The 13,332-nt window shown below is 49.5% G+C and overlaps 1 protein-coding gene across 1 annotated transcript in view; it reads left to right on the top strand.

Moving 5' to 3' along the window:
• Plekha7 (pleckstrin homology domain containing A7) overlaps positions 1-13,332 on the top strand; it is a 183,534-nt gene that overhangs the window by 136,394 nt on the left and 33,808 nt on the right. The window contains exons 10-12 of the mRNA XM_029535811.1: positions 4,767-5,231; positions 10,967-11,489; positions 11,780-11,866. Coding sequence (XP_029391671.1) covers positions 4,767-5,231; positions 10,967-11,489; positions 11,780-11,866 — 1,075 coding nt within the window. The remainder of the gene's footprint in view (positions 1-4,766; positions 5,232-10,966; positions 11,490-11,779; positions 11,867-13,332) is intronic.

Here is a 13,332-nt window from a genome sequence, read left to right as displayed (position 1 = left end):
GCTGTTTTCTTCTTGCATGAAGTAGGTCCCAGGAATTGAACTCAGGTTGTCAAGACTGGTAGCAAACTGGACCATCTCACTGGCTTTCTTGCTGTTTTAAAACATGAACAAGAAGATCTACATTATTTAATACCAGTAGACATAGATCACTCTATCATTCTGTGTTCTGCTATAACAGAATACCAAAGTGTGGGTAATATATAAAGAAAAAAGGTTTAATCACCTCACAGTTTGGGAGGCAGAAGTCTAAATAGCATGGTTTGGAATCTACCATGGGCATACACACACACACACACTACTTGGACTGTATCAAAGGCAAGTGAAACAATAATGGGGGCTCCTGCAAGAGGGACACTGGTAACAGTTACTTTTGTTGCAGCATCTGCACTGACCTAATTGCCTCGACCCAGCACTAAGCCCCATCTTACTCCATTACACTCGAACCAGACTTCTGACTCGTTAACTTATGGAATGAAAACCTCATCCAAACCCTGGTGACTGTTTAATTGGCCACTGGTGTGGCATCCACGGGGTGTTGTCTACCATGTGGCTGTGCTGGGTATGCAAAGATTTGGCCAGCTCAAGCTTGTTCTCTAATGCTGTTGCTATAAATAGTCCTATATCAAAACCCCTCCACCAGCTCCTCACACGTGAGGTTTTCAGATTGACCCCATTTATTTTGTGTAACCCCATCAAATTGTCCCTTAAGCAACATGGTGTGTTCCACTTGTGAGTGTTGGCTCATAGGTCTTCACTGTTAGTCGGTCTTACCAATCTTTGGCGTTTTTTGATCTGCTGTGTAAACAGGTTATCTTTTTCTTTTTTCTTTTCTTTTTTTTTTTAACATAGCATCTTACTTTGTAACCCAGGCTGCTCTGAACTCACAGTAGTCCTCCCGCCTCAGCCTTTCAAGTGCAGAGATCATAGGCAAGAACCACTGGACTGAACAGTATCACTTGGGTCCCCAGAAGTGAATAAAGACCAGCAGAGAATGCTAAAGGCAGGAGACCGTGTGACTGCTGTGCCATGTGCTCAGGACGTGTGAGGATTACCTCACTAGCTGAGATTGGGATCGCGCTAGTCCTCCCTGAAGAATCCAGCTGACTATCAGTTTTAGAAGGGATTCTTACCTTTGAAGATCTTAAACTTTTTCTTGGAAAATTATCCTAACTCCTAACTCTTAAGATTCCATCATCTTTGCTCAAGGTTCCTTCCCTTTCAAAAACTGGAAAAACTCTTGCCTTCTAATTGGGAGTGAGTGAACACCAGCAGCCATCCCCCAGGCTGGCTGATGCACCCTCCACATTCTCCTGTAGCATTATCTTTTTTTACTTTTATTTTGTGTGTATGACGTGTTGCCTATGTGTATGCCTGTGAGTGCCTGGTGAGAGATGGGCCTTGTCAAGTTCCTGGCGCACAGTGGGACTTTGCGTGTGTGGCATTGGTAGCATCAGCCTTAAAAACATATATGACCCTGGCCGAGACCCTGTGAAGTTTTCAAGCCATCAAATGTCCCAGGGGAGCTTGTCCTTTGCTGCTCCTATGCAAGCGGCAGGGACATTGTTGAACATATTTTGTGACTCATGGGGAGAGCAGCTGAAGGTAGAGCGTCCTTAACCCAGGCAGGTCCTCTGTTGCTAATTCTGGTAAAGCGAGCCAGTTAAAGGGCTGTGGGGTGAGAGATTTCCCCTGGGACGAGGTGTGGGGGATTGCCCCCATTTAACTCAGCTCTGGAAAGAAGGAAGTGACTACCATCCCCGCTGCTCTCACAGCCCCTCCCTCAATGCTGAGCCCTAACCAGAGTGAAAGAAGCTGCTTGCCTTCCAGGGCCTCAGCTCTTCAGTCTTTCATGCAGAGTTCTATATAGATGGTGCCCAAGATGGGCCCCCGCCGTGAGCTTACCTACCTCAGAGACTGGGGATCAGCGCTCAGTACCCCAGCAGCAGCCCATCTAGGAAGGGTTTGTGCTGTCTTAGCTCTAACACCTATGCTCCGTGGCCAGCCCTCTGAAGGACAGTCATCCAAGTGAAGGCATACTTAACCCGTTGTGCTAAATTGATTCGTGAAGATTTCTTTTGTGACAGGTCTTCTGATTTGAGAAGTCATATGGTAAATTGCTGGGAATATAGGGAGACAGGAGAAAATGGTTTTGTTTGTTTGTTTTTGTTTTGTTTTAAGGCCCCTAATTTAGTAAATTGTTAAATGTTGAAGTCAGGTAGGGCTATGGAGCAGAAAGCGCTGCTTTTCCTACCTGCAGCTACCGACTGAACATTTTGGCATAAAAGTGTCCCTTTAAGTCCTGGAAGCCACGGGGATAAGGAGCTTCATAACTCCAAAGTCTTAGGGGTAAGAAGAGTGGCAGGTAGCGAGCAGACACCGCTCTCTCAGCCATTCCCTAGATGTTTACTCTGCAGGATATTTTGGTATTAATCTGAATAGAAGTAATCATCTCCCTTCAAAATGATTTCCAGGAAGTATGTGCACATGTGGGAGGGCGCATCTTTCTTTACACACACACACTAAAACCCAGAGTTTACTCTTACAAAATTAGCTCTAAAAGAAGAGCAGACCAACGAACTCCATGGTTTTAGGGTTAAAAGTTCTGATGCATCCGTGATAGTGGGATGTTTGTCTGACTGCTTATCTTTATAGTGTGCATAATAAGAAGATGTATCCATCTGGGGACTGGAGACAAAGCTTATACAATGCTTGCTTGTCTGGAGGCATAAACCATGAGTTCAAGCACTACCATAGCATGAGACAGACCTGTCTTCCAGAACCTGGGAGGTAGAGGCAGGCCTTCCTCAGGGACAGAAAAGTTAGAGGATAGCCTGGGATTCATGAGACTCCTGTTTCTCCACGAGAGAGAGAAAGAGAGAGAGAGAGAGAGAGAGAGAGAGAGAGAGAGAGAGAGAGAAGGCAAGCAGGCTGCAGGTCTTTGGCTTTCCAAGCTGGAGCGAGCCTTGGTAGTGGAAGCACGTGACAGCACAGAACAACTGTGACTCCACCACGGGTGACCCAGAAGGCAGCTGGCCACTCAGGGTTTCTCTGTGCAGCCCTGGCTGTCCTGGAACTCACTCTGTAGACCAGGCTGGCCTCGAACTCAGAAATCCACCTGCCTCTGCCTCCCAAGTGCTGGGATTAAAGGCGTGCGACACCACGCCCACTTGGCTTCCTTTTCAAACAACCCCTCACACTGGGCAGCAGGAGCTCAAGTCAGAGTCCGAGGACTGACGGACTGGCCCTTTGCCTCCCCCCTGAACCAGGCCCTGAGACTTTGGAGCCATAGCAGAACAAGAAATAGTAAAGTCAGCAGCACCCAAACTGGGTGGACCCAAAGTGGGGAAGGGTGAGCCCAAATGAAGGCAGAAATGCTGTCAGACATGCAGTGGACCAAAGTATAGGTTTTGGATGTCTCTCAGATATGAGATACAAACCGGGTGTAGTGATGTAATCCTGTAAAGGCAAGATCAAGAGAGCAAGCCAGTCCTCAGTAACAGCAAATTCAAGGCCAGCCTGGACTCCTTGAGACCTTGTTTTAAAAGGAGACCTAGAGCTGGCAAGATGGCTCAGCAGGTGAAGCACTCCCCACTAAGGCTAACAACCTAAATTCTATCCCCAGGAGCTATGTGGTAAAAGGCTCTCCATTCTTACTGCAAGTTGTGCTCTCACCAGCACACATGTGCCATCATACCTCCGTACACTAAAACACATTCAAACACACACATAAAATAAGTAGGCAAATTTAAAAAAAAAAAATTGTAGAGAAGCCGGTGGCACATTCCTTTAATCCCAGCACTTGAGAGGCAGAGGCAGATGGATCTCTGAGTGAGTGAGTTCCAGGACTGCCAGGGCTACACAGAGAAGATAGACAGACAAACAGACAGATAGTAGAGAAGTACAGAGAAACTTTATTTCTGCATACCTTGGGATTTCTGTGGAGAAGGCATTTGAACATTGACAGTGGCAAGTGTGACTGCCTTGCTTGGGTCTGTGTGCCCACAGTTAGATCTGCACACAATAAGAAGTAGCCATTGTGTAGGAAATTACGTTTTCCTTGCTCCCTAGACTAGCTTTAATCTGCACTCCCCCTGGTGAGCTGAGGTTCTGGGTGGTCCTGGGGCTCTGATCATCATGGCTTAAATACAGGAGTGTTCTGCTGTGTGCTCCCAGATCAAAGCGCAAACAGCCCTGGCTAAACCATCATAAAGCCATGTATTGGAAGGGCAGGACCTTTTCCCGCTGGAACACAGCTAGGCTAATGCCCCATCTGAATTCCTGCTCATTTTCCCATCTGTGTTGGAGTGCCTTCTTCTGAGTCCAGTGAGCCACTGTTCTGTCCTGAGTGATGGGGCTGCTTGCAGAACTAGGTTAGGACCTGTCCTTAGGAGGCTTTCAGTGTGGCAGGCCTTGACAGAAGAACCCTGTCCAATGTCACAGAGCTCCTCCTCTACCCTCAGCTCACAGCTTTAGTTGTCACCAGTACCTCTTCTCAAACTGGCCGAGCTTGTGGGTGGCAGAAGTTAAAAGAGTGTGGCTCTGAAGCGGCCGTTTCAGTGTGGTGATGGTGTCAGGCTGCCGTCCCATTTACACTGAGGAGTGTGTCAGGAGCAGCTTTCTGGAAGAAGCAGTATTTAAGCCAGGTTCCGACAGCAGGAGAAAGGACTGAGCTTGGGTTAGGGGTGGGGGATGTTCAGAGATAAGTAGATAATGTTTCCGGGAAGTCTTGGCTGTGCTGTGGGCTGAATGTGCTGCTGCCATTACAGGGACATGGACAAGGTGGAGCGGCAGGCCGTGCCACAGGCCAACCACACTGACACCTGCCAAGAATGTGGCCACGTGGGACCTGGGCACTCAAGAGACTGTGTTCATCGAGGCCATGAGGACTCCTGTGGATTCAACAGGAGGGAGCAGGAGGAGGAGCGCTTCCGTGCTCAAAGGGACCCACTGGAGGGCAGGAGGGACAGGAGCAAGGCCAGGTCCCCATACTTGCCAGCTGAGGAGGATGCCTTGTTTGTCGATCTACCTGGTGGGCCCCGAGGCCAGCAAGCACAGCCACAGCGAGCCGAGAAGAACGGGGTGCCACCTTATGGCCTGGGAGAACAGAATGGGACCAGTGGGTACCAGCGGACTGCTCCTCCCAGGGCCAACCCAGAGAAACACAGCCAGAGGAAGACCGGCCTGGCCCAGGCAGAGCACTGGACAAAGGCTCAGAAGGGGGACGGCAGGAGGTTAGTCTGGTGCTGAATGCGGGGTGGGTGGGGTGTTGTCATTTCCCCAGTACCCGCTCAGCTAATTAACCACTCTACCTCTATGCGAATAACCTTAACGGCCCTCCAATGAAAGGTGATAGCTCTAATTTACAGACCAGAGAAATGGGCTTGGAGAAGGGAGGCAGCCTGCCTAGGACACACAGCTTAGTGGCAAGGCTAGAGTTTAGAGTGTGACCTGTGGTCACAGATGGCCAACAGTGTCGGGAGCTGATCGGCTTTGCACTGCTGTCCCTCTGTTTCCAAGGAGTCTCTGTAGACTCTTGAGAGCTCTGAGACCCAGGTGTCACCTCCCAGATGCCTGGAGGAGCCTGGGGAGGAGTCTGGGGAGGAGCCCAGGTACTGTGGACACTCATCTTGTCATTGGGTAGGGGTTCATTTGAAGAAAGACAATTTATGTGTATGGGTGTTTCCCCGCATGCATGTCTGAGTACCTTATATGTGGCTAGTGCCCATAGAGACCAAAAGAGGGCATTAGTTCCCCTAGAACTAGTTAGAAACAGTACCATGTGGATGGATGCTGGGAACTGAGCCTGAAGCCTCCTCTGCAAGAGCAGCAAGTGCTCTTCACAGCCAAGCCATCTCTCTAGACCCTTTCTTTCTTTTCTCTTTTTAGACTAGGTCTCACTCTGTAGCCTAGTTGGCCTAGAACTCACTGTGTAGACCAAACTGGCCTTGAACTCCACCTGCCTCTACCTCCCAAATACCATGATGAAAGACGTGCACACTCTACTCAGCCAGAGCTAGTTTCAGAGTTTAAATCTGAAGGCAGCGGACAGTAGAAATGAAGGAGCCACTGGAATGCCTGGCCCACAAGACCTTTTCATGGGACAAAGTCCTTGCCAAAAAGAAAAAAAATCAGACCACTGAGATTCTAACTTGTTGTTGATGAAATGTGACTCCATAAGGCTTTCTCCACTCACAGACCTCCCCTATTCCTCTACACAATGGCCTGCCCTGTGGGAGGCACAAAGGTGGCATGTGTCTGGGAGCTGAAGGGAGGGTGATCAGCATGGGGATGAGAGGCAGTGGCACTGAGGCTGATGGAAAGCAGAGTGCAAAGAAGATGCGCATTGGCCCTGGGGTTGTACCATGTCCTAAAAGGACTGCATCCCATGCTTCCAGATATTTGTCCTTAAAATTTATGTAGCTGGGTCTCATGGCACATGTCTGTAATCACTAGAGGGTGGCTGTAAGTTCCAGGCCAGTCTGTCACACACACACACACACACACACACACACACACACGCACACACGCGCACACACACACACATTCACGAATACACACACATACATACACACACACACACACTTACGAAAATACATTTAAGTATATGGTAATTTCCTATGGTAAGATGGGTCTGGCTCCTTAGTGAGGGAACTTGCTCCATTTTCCGTTTGAAATGCAGAGAAAGAAGTCAGCTATCTCTCCTTTGTGTGTTGTAAGACTGTGCCGGCCTCCTCACTGGACAGAGCACACAGAGGCGTTGGAAGGAAGTCACATAGGGAACTACTTCTCACTTATCCCCATATTTGAGATGTATCTAGATTGCGTCTCCTGTCATTTAACGCTGTTGGGATGGGGTGAGCAAGTCTTACATACCAGTCCTTAGAGTCCTCACCTTCCACCTCCACCTGCACCCAGTGTTTAAAGTAAAGTGTACTTATAAAATGAAAAGGTGGGTGGGGCCAGGGATTAAAAGCAGTCCAGAGGGAACACAATAGGAAATGAAAGGCTTGCCTGATTGATGTGGGAGGTGAGGGATTTCTGCAGAGACAGGAGCAGTCACAGAAGTCGACCTTACATGGCGAGACTGTTGCAGCCACTTTCTCAAGGTACCCTGTTTAACTTTGCTGGTTTTGGAACCACAGAGCAGGTGGTTCCTGATACCGGACTATGTAAGGCCAGGTTGGACAAATGTCTGTTGTCAAGACAGAGGCTGCCTCAGGAGCACCCACCTGCTCCCTCTCCCTCCCTCCACTAACATCTGAGGTCTCCCCAAATGGCAGACAGTGCCTAGGTGGGAAGCAGGGACTGAGGATAGCCTCGGGATTTGGGACACTGCTGAATAGTGGAATCGTGACCATCTAAACATGGTAGGCAGGTACTCTGCGTAGGCTGTAGAGGCAGATAGAAGGAGCAGCCCCATGTCTGCTGTCTGCTCCTGCCACCACCTCTGAGGATTTGGGCGCTGCCACCACATCAGAATGGGCTTTGGGAAAATGAATGAAAAATCTCTGCCACCTAGTGGCAAGCAGGCTCACCTACATGCTAGACAGGTTTGGGTTGAAGAGATCTTAAAATTACCTCAGCTGAATGAAAAGAAACTGTGAAAGGGAAGCTGCCATATTTGATGGCACCTATTTCTGTTCCTCACAATGGTTAGCAGAGGTGCTTATTATCCACGTTTTGCAGAGAGGCAAGTGAGGGTAGAACAGAAGAGATGGACCTGAGGTCAGACAGATATGAGTGATGTAATAGGATTGGAATAGCATTCTTCAACCTCTGGGGCTGTTTAACAGGGTGAATGTACTCTGCCCAGAGGCTATTCTTCATAGTTCTACTGGGCTGAAAGACCTACATTTTGAAACTATATTTTATATAGGGTCTTGATCCCAGACTGGCTTCTGGTCTGTTTATGCCACGCTGGGAGTTGAACCCAGGGCTTTTTGGGTACTAGACAAAGACTCTTACAACTGAGTTATATCTCTATCCTGTATTTCTAAGATAATTTTTTAAAAAGATTTATTTTATTTTATTTAATTTATGTGTTCCGTGTGTGTGTGTTCCTGCTGTCTGCTGAAGTCAGAAAAGAGAGTCAGAGCCCCTGGAAGCTACAGATAGTTGGAGTTACAGATGGTTGTGAGCCACCAAGTCAGTGCTGAGAATTGTACCCAGGTCCTTTGTAAGAGCAGCCAGTGCTAAGACATCTCTCCCCCTTTACTTTTAATGAAAAGTAATAATTGTGGGGGTAGAAAGATGCCACTTGGCATGAGTGTTTCTTGTGCAGTTCCACCCGTGTCAGGCAATCCCAGTGTTAGGGGACAGGCAGATGGATCTGGGTGCTCACTGGCTAGCTGCCTTAGGCAGACAAGAAGTTCTAGGCCAGGGAGAGACACTGTCTCAAGGGAAGGGGCAGGGAATGTTAGAGCAGGACCCTTGATGTCCTCTTCTGGCCTCCAGACACAAACATACATGGGTATGCCCACTCCAACACATGTGCATACACACACATACATAATCATACATCTGAAAAAGTAATAGTTATATATTGATGGAGCAGATGGGAAATTTTGGTATATGCATACATTGTGAAGCTGTTGAAACATTCATCACCTCACCCACATATCCTTATGTAATGTGGTAACAATAATCAGTCTATTCTTTGAGCAATTCTGAAGTATACGTTATTATTAGCCGTGGTCACCATGTTGTGTACAATGGCTCTCTGATACCTGCTCACGGGAAAGTTTGCACAGCTGACCAACGTCTTCTCCTGCTTCATTTCTGCCATCCCCAGCTCTACTCTTTGCTTCTCTGCATCCCACGTACGAGCGAGAACATGTGGTGTCTGGCTTAATTCAGGCGCCTGCCCTTTGAATAAAGCCTCAGGTATTGCTGCTGCCTCCACTGACCATATACTTGGACTTAGCATTGTCCCAGAGCAATGACTGACACACAGTGATTTTTGTTGTTGTTGTTGTTGTTGTTATAAGTTTGCTGTGTGAAGTTAATGAGACAAAATTAGGATTTGAACCCAGAGCCTATTCTCTTTACAAGGTCATACTACCTTCCTTTTTTCAGATTAGACTGAAAAAAGCAAATGACAAAAAAGAATTTGAGAGAGAGAGAGAGAGAGAGAGAGAGAGAGAGAGAGAGAGAGAGAGAGAGAGAACGCACTTGAGCAGGCACGTGGATGCCGCAATGCGCATGCACACATGCAGCATTCGGAGGACAACTTTTGGGAGTCTGCTCTCTCCCCAGCCACCATTGGCTCTGGGGATTTAGTTCAGATTATCTGCCTGCCTGTCAAGCACTCTTATGTACTAAGCCATCTCACTGGCCATAAACTGTAAAAAAAATTTTTGAATTTATGTTCTGAATGTTTTGCCTGAGTGTATGTCTATGCATTGCTGTGCATGCCTAGTGCCCGTGGGATTCAGAAGAGGGAGACAGATCTCCTGGAACTGGAGTTCCAGGTTGTTATGAGCCTTTTGTGGCTGCTGGGAATTGAACCTGGGCCCTCTGGAAAAGCAGCAAATCTCTGACTGCTGAGCCATCTCTTCAACCTCTAGTTTTTGTTTTTTGTTTTTTTTTTGTTTTTTTTTAAACAATATTTCCTGTATCCTAGAATGGCCCAGAACTTATTGCATGGCTGAGGATGAACCTGAACTACTACTACTACTACTTCTTCTTCTTCTTCTTCTTCTTCTTCTTCTTCTTCTTCTTCTTCTTCTTCTTCTTCTTCTTCTTCTTCTTCTTCTTCTTCTTCTTCTTCAAGATTTACTTATTTTTTTTTAAGTATATGAGTACACCATTGCTGTCTTCAGAAACACCAGAAGAGAACATCAGATCCCATTACAGATGGCTGTGAGCCACCATGTGGTTACTGAGAATTGAACTCGGGACCCCTGGAAGAGCAGTCTTGCTCTTAACTGCTGAGCCATCTCTCCAGCCCAATCCTGAACTTATCTTCCAACCTTATTGCTTTTATAGGTGGTATATGCCACCACACCTGTCCATGGAGGGAAGGGAAGCCATGTCAGGAAGGTGCATATCCTGCTAAGGACTGGCTCTCAGGATGCATTTTCCCTTACTCAGAACTCTAGATGAAGCATTAATACTACCTCACATACAGGTAGGGAAACTGAGGCTCAGAGCAGTCAGTAAGCCTCCTGCAGTCATATAACCAGTGTATGTAGAATTCAGATTCAAAACCTACCTTTTGCTTTTTGCAATGTGAGAAGTTACTGGGGTAAGGAGCTCCGTGGTGGACAACCAGTAAATATGCGGGATGCTCATGGTGTGTGTGTGTGGTGGGGGGTGAGGGTGCTCCTGCATCCCTGGCAGTCTAGGCTGCTGGTCTCAGCCCTGGAGGGAGCACTGAGAAAACAGTGGGACCTCGGGGGAGGTTGTAATCAGATGTTAGAGAGCCCTGACTGCCAGGCAAGGATTTCGAGGGTACTGAGGAGGTTTAGAGTACCCTGGAGTGATGAGATCATGTGACCACGTACAAGAAACACATCAGGAGGCTCTCAGAGTTCTCTGCAGGAGGGAAGGTACCAGTGTCAGGGTTAGAAGGGTAGCAGAGAGAAGACATCCCTCCCCACCCCCTCCAGCCATTTTCTTTGTGAGTTTTGAGGGTTGATGCTAGGTTCCTGGGCAGAAGGAGAGCCTTTCACCCCAGAAAACTCTGAGACGTTCCCAGACTAACACACATTGCTTGACATTGACAGCTGGTAAGAGAGGAGAGCCAGTTTAATCACACTGCACCAGGAATGATGGACACAAGAACCCTGTGGTGGTCCCAGCTCTCAGAGATAACTGGTTCTGGGTTCTTCTGCAGTGAGAAGCTCCAGGTGTCTGTATCAGTCGCTGTTTGGGGTCCTGATGTCTCACCCACAAGATGACCTTGTGAATTTCCTTAGCTGTGTTGCCTTGTATGATAGCCTGACATGTTCTTTGTCTTTCTCAGCTTGCCCTTAGACCAGACACTTCCTCGCCAGGGTCCCAGCCAGCCCCTGTCATTCCCAGAAAACTACCAGACTCTTCCCAAGAGCACTAGACATCTTTCTGGGAGCTCATCACCCCCTCCCCGGAACCTACCCAGTGACTACAAGTACGCACAGGACCGAGCCAGCCACCTGAAGATGTCCAGTGAAGAGCGCCGGGCACACAGAGACGGCACTGTGTGGCAGCTCTATGAGTGGCAGCAGAGGCAGCAGTTCCGTCACGGCAGCCCCACCGCACCCATAGGAGCTGGCTCTCCAGAGTTCACAGAGCAGGGCCGCAGCCGGAGCCTGCTGGAGGTGCCCCGCTCCATCTCTGTGCCTCCGTCTCCTTCTGACATCCCTCCTCCCGGGCCTCCGAGGCCCTTTCCACCCCGGCGGCCACATACACCAGCAGAAAGGGTCACAGTGAAGCCACCCGAGCAGAGGAGGAGTGTGGACATCTCTCTAGGGGGTTCTCCCAGGAAGGCACGGGGTCATGCTGCCAAGGTAAGGCCTGGGAACTTCTGCCAGGTGACTGGGGTCTTGCATCAAGAGACAGAGTCACTCGGTGGCTGCCTGGCAGCCTAAAAGTCAGGAAACAGTATAACAATCCAGCTGAGGTTGAACTCTCAGGGCCTTTCAGTTTGCTGAGCTGTGTGCCCAGTGAGAAAGGTGTCCATTTCGGACACCAGGCGCCTAGGGCTCAGAGATATGGAAGGATGCATGGTGGGCAGTCCTGGCAGTCAGTGGCTAAGGTCTCCTTGCCTGGCCTCAGTCTGGCTTCTTTCCTGTCACAGAACTCCTCTCACGTGGACCGGCGTTCCATGCCCTCCATGGGCTACATGACCCACACAGTGAGCGCTCCCAGCTTACATGGAAAATCGGTAAGCTGCCCCTCACTTCCCTGTCCAGGTGACCGACATGCTGTAGAATACAGGACCCTAGCCCATAGCATTCTCTCCCTCGGAGCCAAGCGTTCAATCCCTTCTGGGTGATGAGGAGACAGGCCCAGTGAGCACTCAGGCCTTGAAGCAGGCCCTCCAAAGACTTCGGATTTTGTCAGAAGTATATTCCAGCTCCCTGCTCTCTCCTTCGGCACCTCTCCTTTCTTCCCTGGCTTTCACTATGATTGGTTAACTCTCCCTTCAAAGCACTCATCCTTCTGGGTGAAGCTGAGCTGGTGGCTTCCAGTGCCCTATGCTGGTGGTGCCTCTGTTTGCCCTAATGACGGGGCCAATGCAACCATAGCCTGGCGGTGTCACGTCAGTGTGGTCCTGGCACTGGTGAAGAGTAGAGTTGCAGTGGTGTGCCCTGCAGTGGCTGACTCCCTCCCCATGTGTCTACACGCCCACAGCTGGAGGAGCTCTCGCTGCTGCTCACCCGGTTGCAGCGGCACCAGTCCAAGTTGGCCAGCGTGCGAAATTTCGCCGTGGGCCAGTTACTACACCACTACTTGACCTTTCCTGCCTGCCAGGTCAGCGTCGGTGGGCCCTCCTGGGCCCCCGGCAGGGATGGCCTGCCTCCCATGTTTCCCCGTGCCGTGCTCTGGTCTGTCCTGCTGGCTGGCTATCTGCCTTCCCTTGCCTGTTCGCTTCTGGGTGCTACAGCTAGTGACTGTGGGCATGGTGGAGTGCCTACCCTCTGGTGCAGGGGAGGGGCTGCATGGGGTGGGACAGACCTGAATCTCGCTTCTCAGGCTGTGGAGAGTAGCGGGCTGCTTCGTGGTCGTCTTGTCTAAGAGCTGTGCCCTGTCAGCATTATTGCTCATTGAAGACATATGTGGGTCAGCCTGGAGGGAAATGTAGGGCACCTCTGCTTGCAGAACAGTCTTGTCCTGTCTAGCCCTGTGGGGACCTGATAGAGGTGGGATGGAACTATCATGGGACAAGAGGATCCTAAAGGAGCAGTAACTCACCAAGGACTGGCAGGCTGGGGCCAGAATCCCAGTACTGGGGTTAGTTTTAAATAGCATCAGGGCCTTGTGCTTGGTACCCAGATTTCCTTGAGATTGCCCAGGGGCTTGGCTTTCTTGTGTTCCTGGAGCAGCTAAGGGAAGTGGACTCTTGCCTGAAACGTTGTCCTTGGGTAGCAGTGGTTCATCCAAGTCAGCCTGGTCCCTCCGTGCAGCACAAAGCCAGGAAGAGGACGCAGGATTGCTGGGATGGTCACCTTCCTTCCCTGGTCCCTGACCTGAAGGACTCAGGAACTGTAGTTAGAAAGATGAGTGTAAGAAAGGACATGTTAATTGCCAGGCGTGATGGCGCACACCTTTAATCCCAGCACTCGGGAGGCAGAGGCAGGCGGATTTCTGAGTTCGAGGCCAGCCTGGTCTACAAAGTGAGTTCCAGGA

This window comes from Mus pahari, chromosome 1, assembly GCF_900095145.1.
Source record: "Mus pahari chromosome 1, PAHARI_EIJ_v1.1, whole genome shotgun sequence".
Classification (NCBI taxonomy): Eukaryota; Metazoa; Chordata; class Mammalia; order Rodentia; family Muridae; genus Mus; species Mus pahari.
The sequence above is the reverse complement of the archived record's forward strand: the minus strand, read 5'-3'. Positions and strand labels throughout refer to the sequence as shown.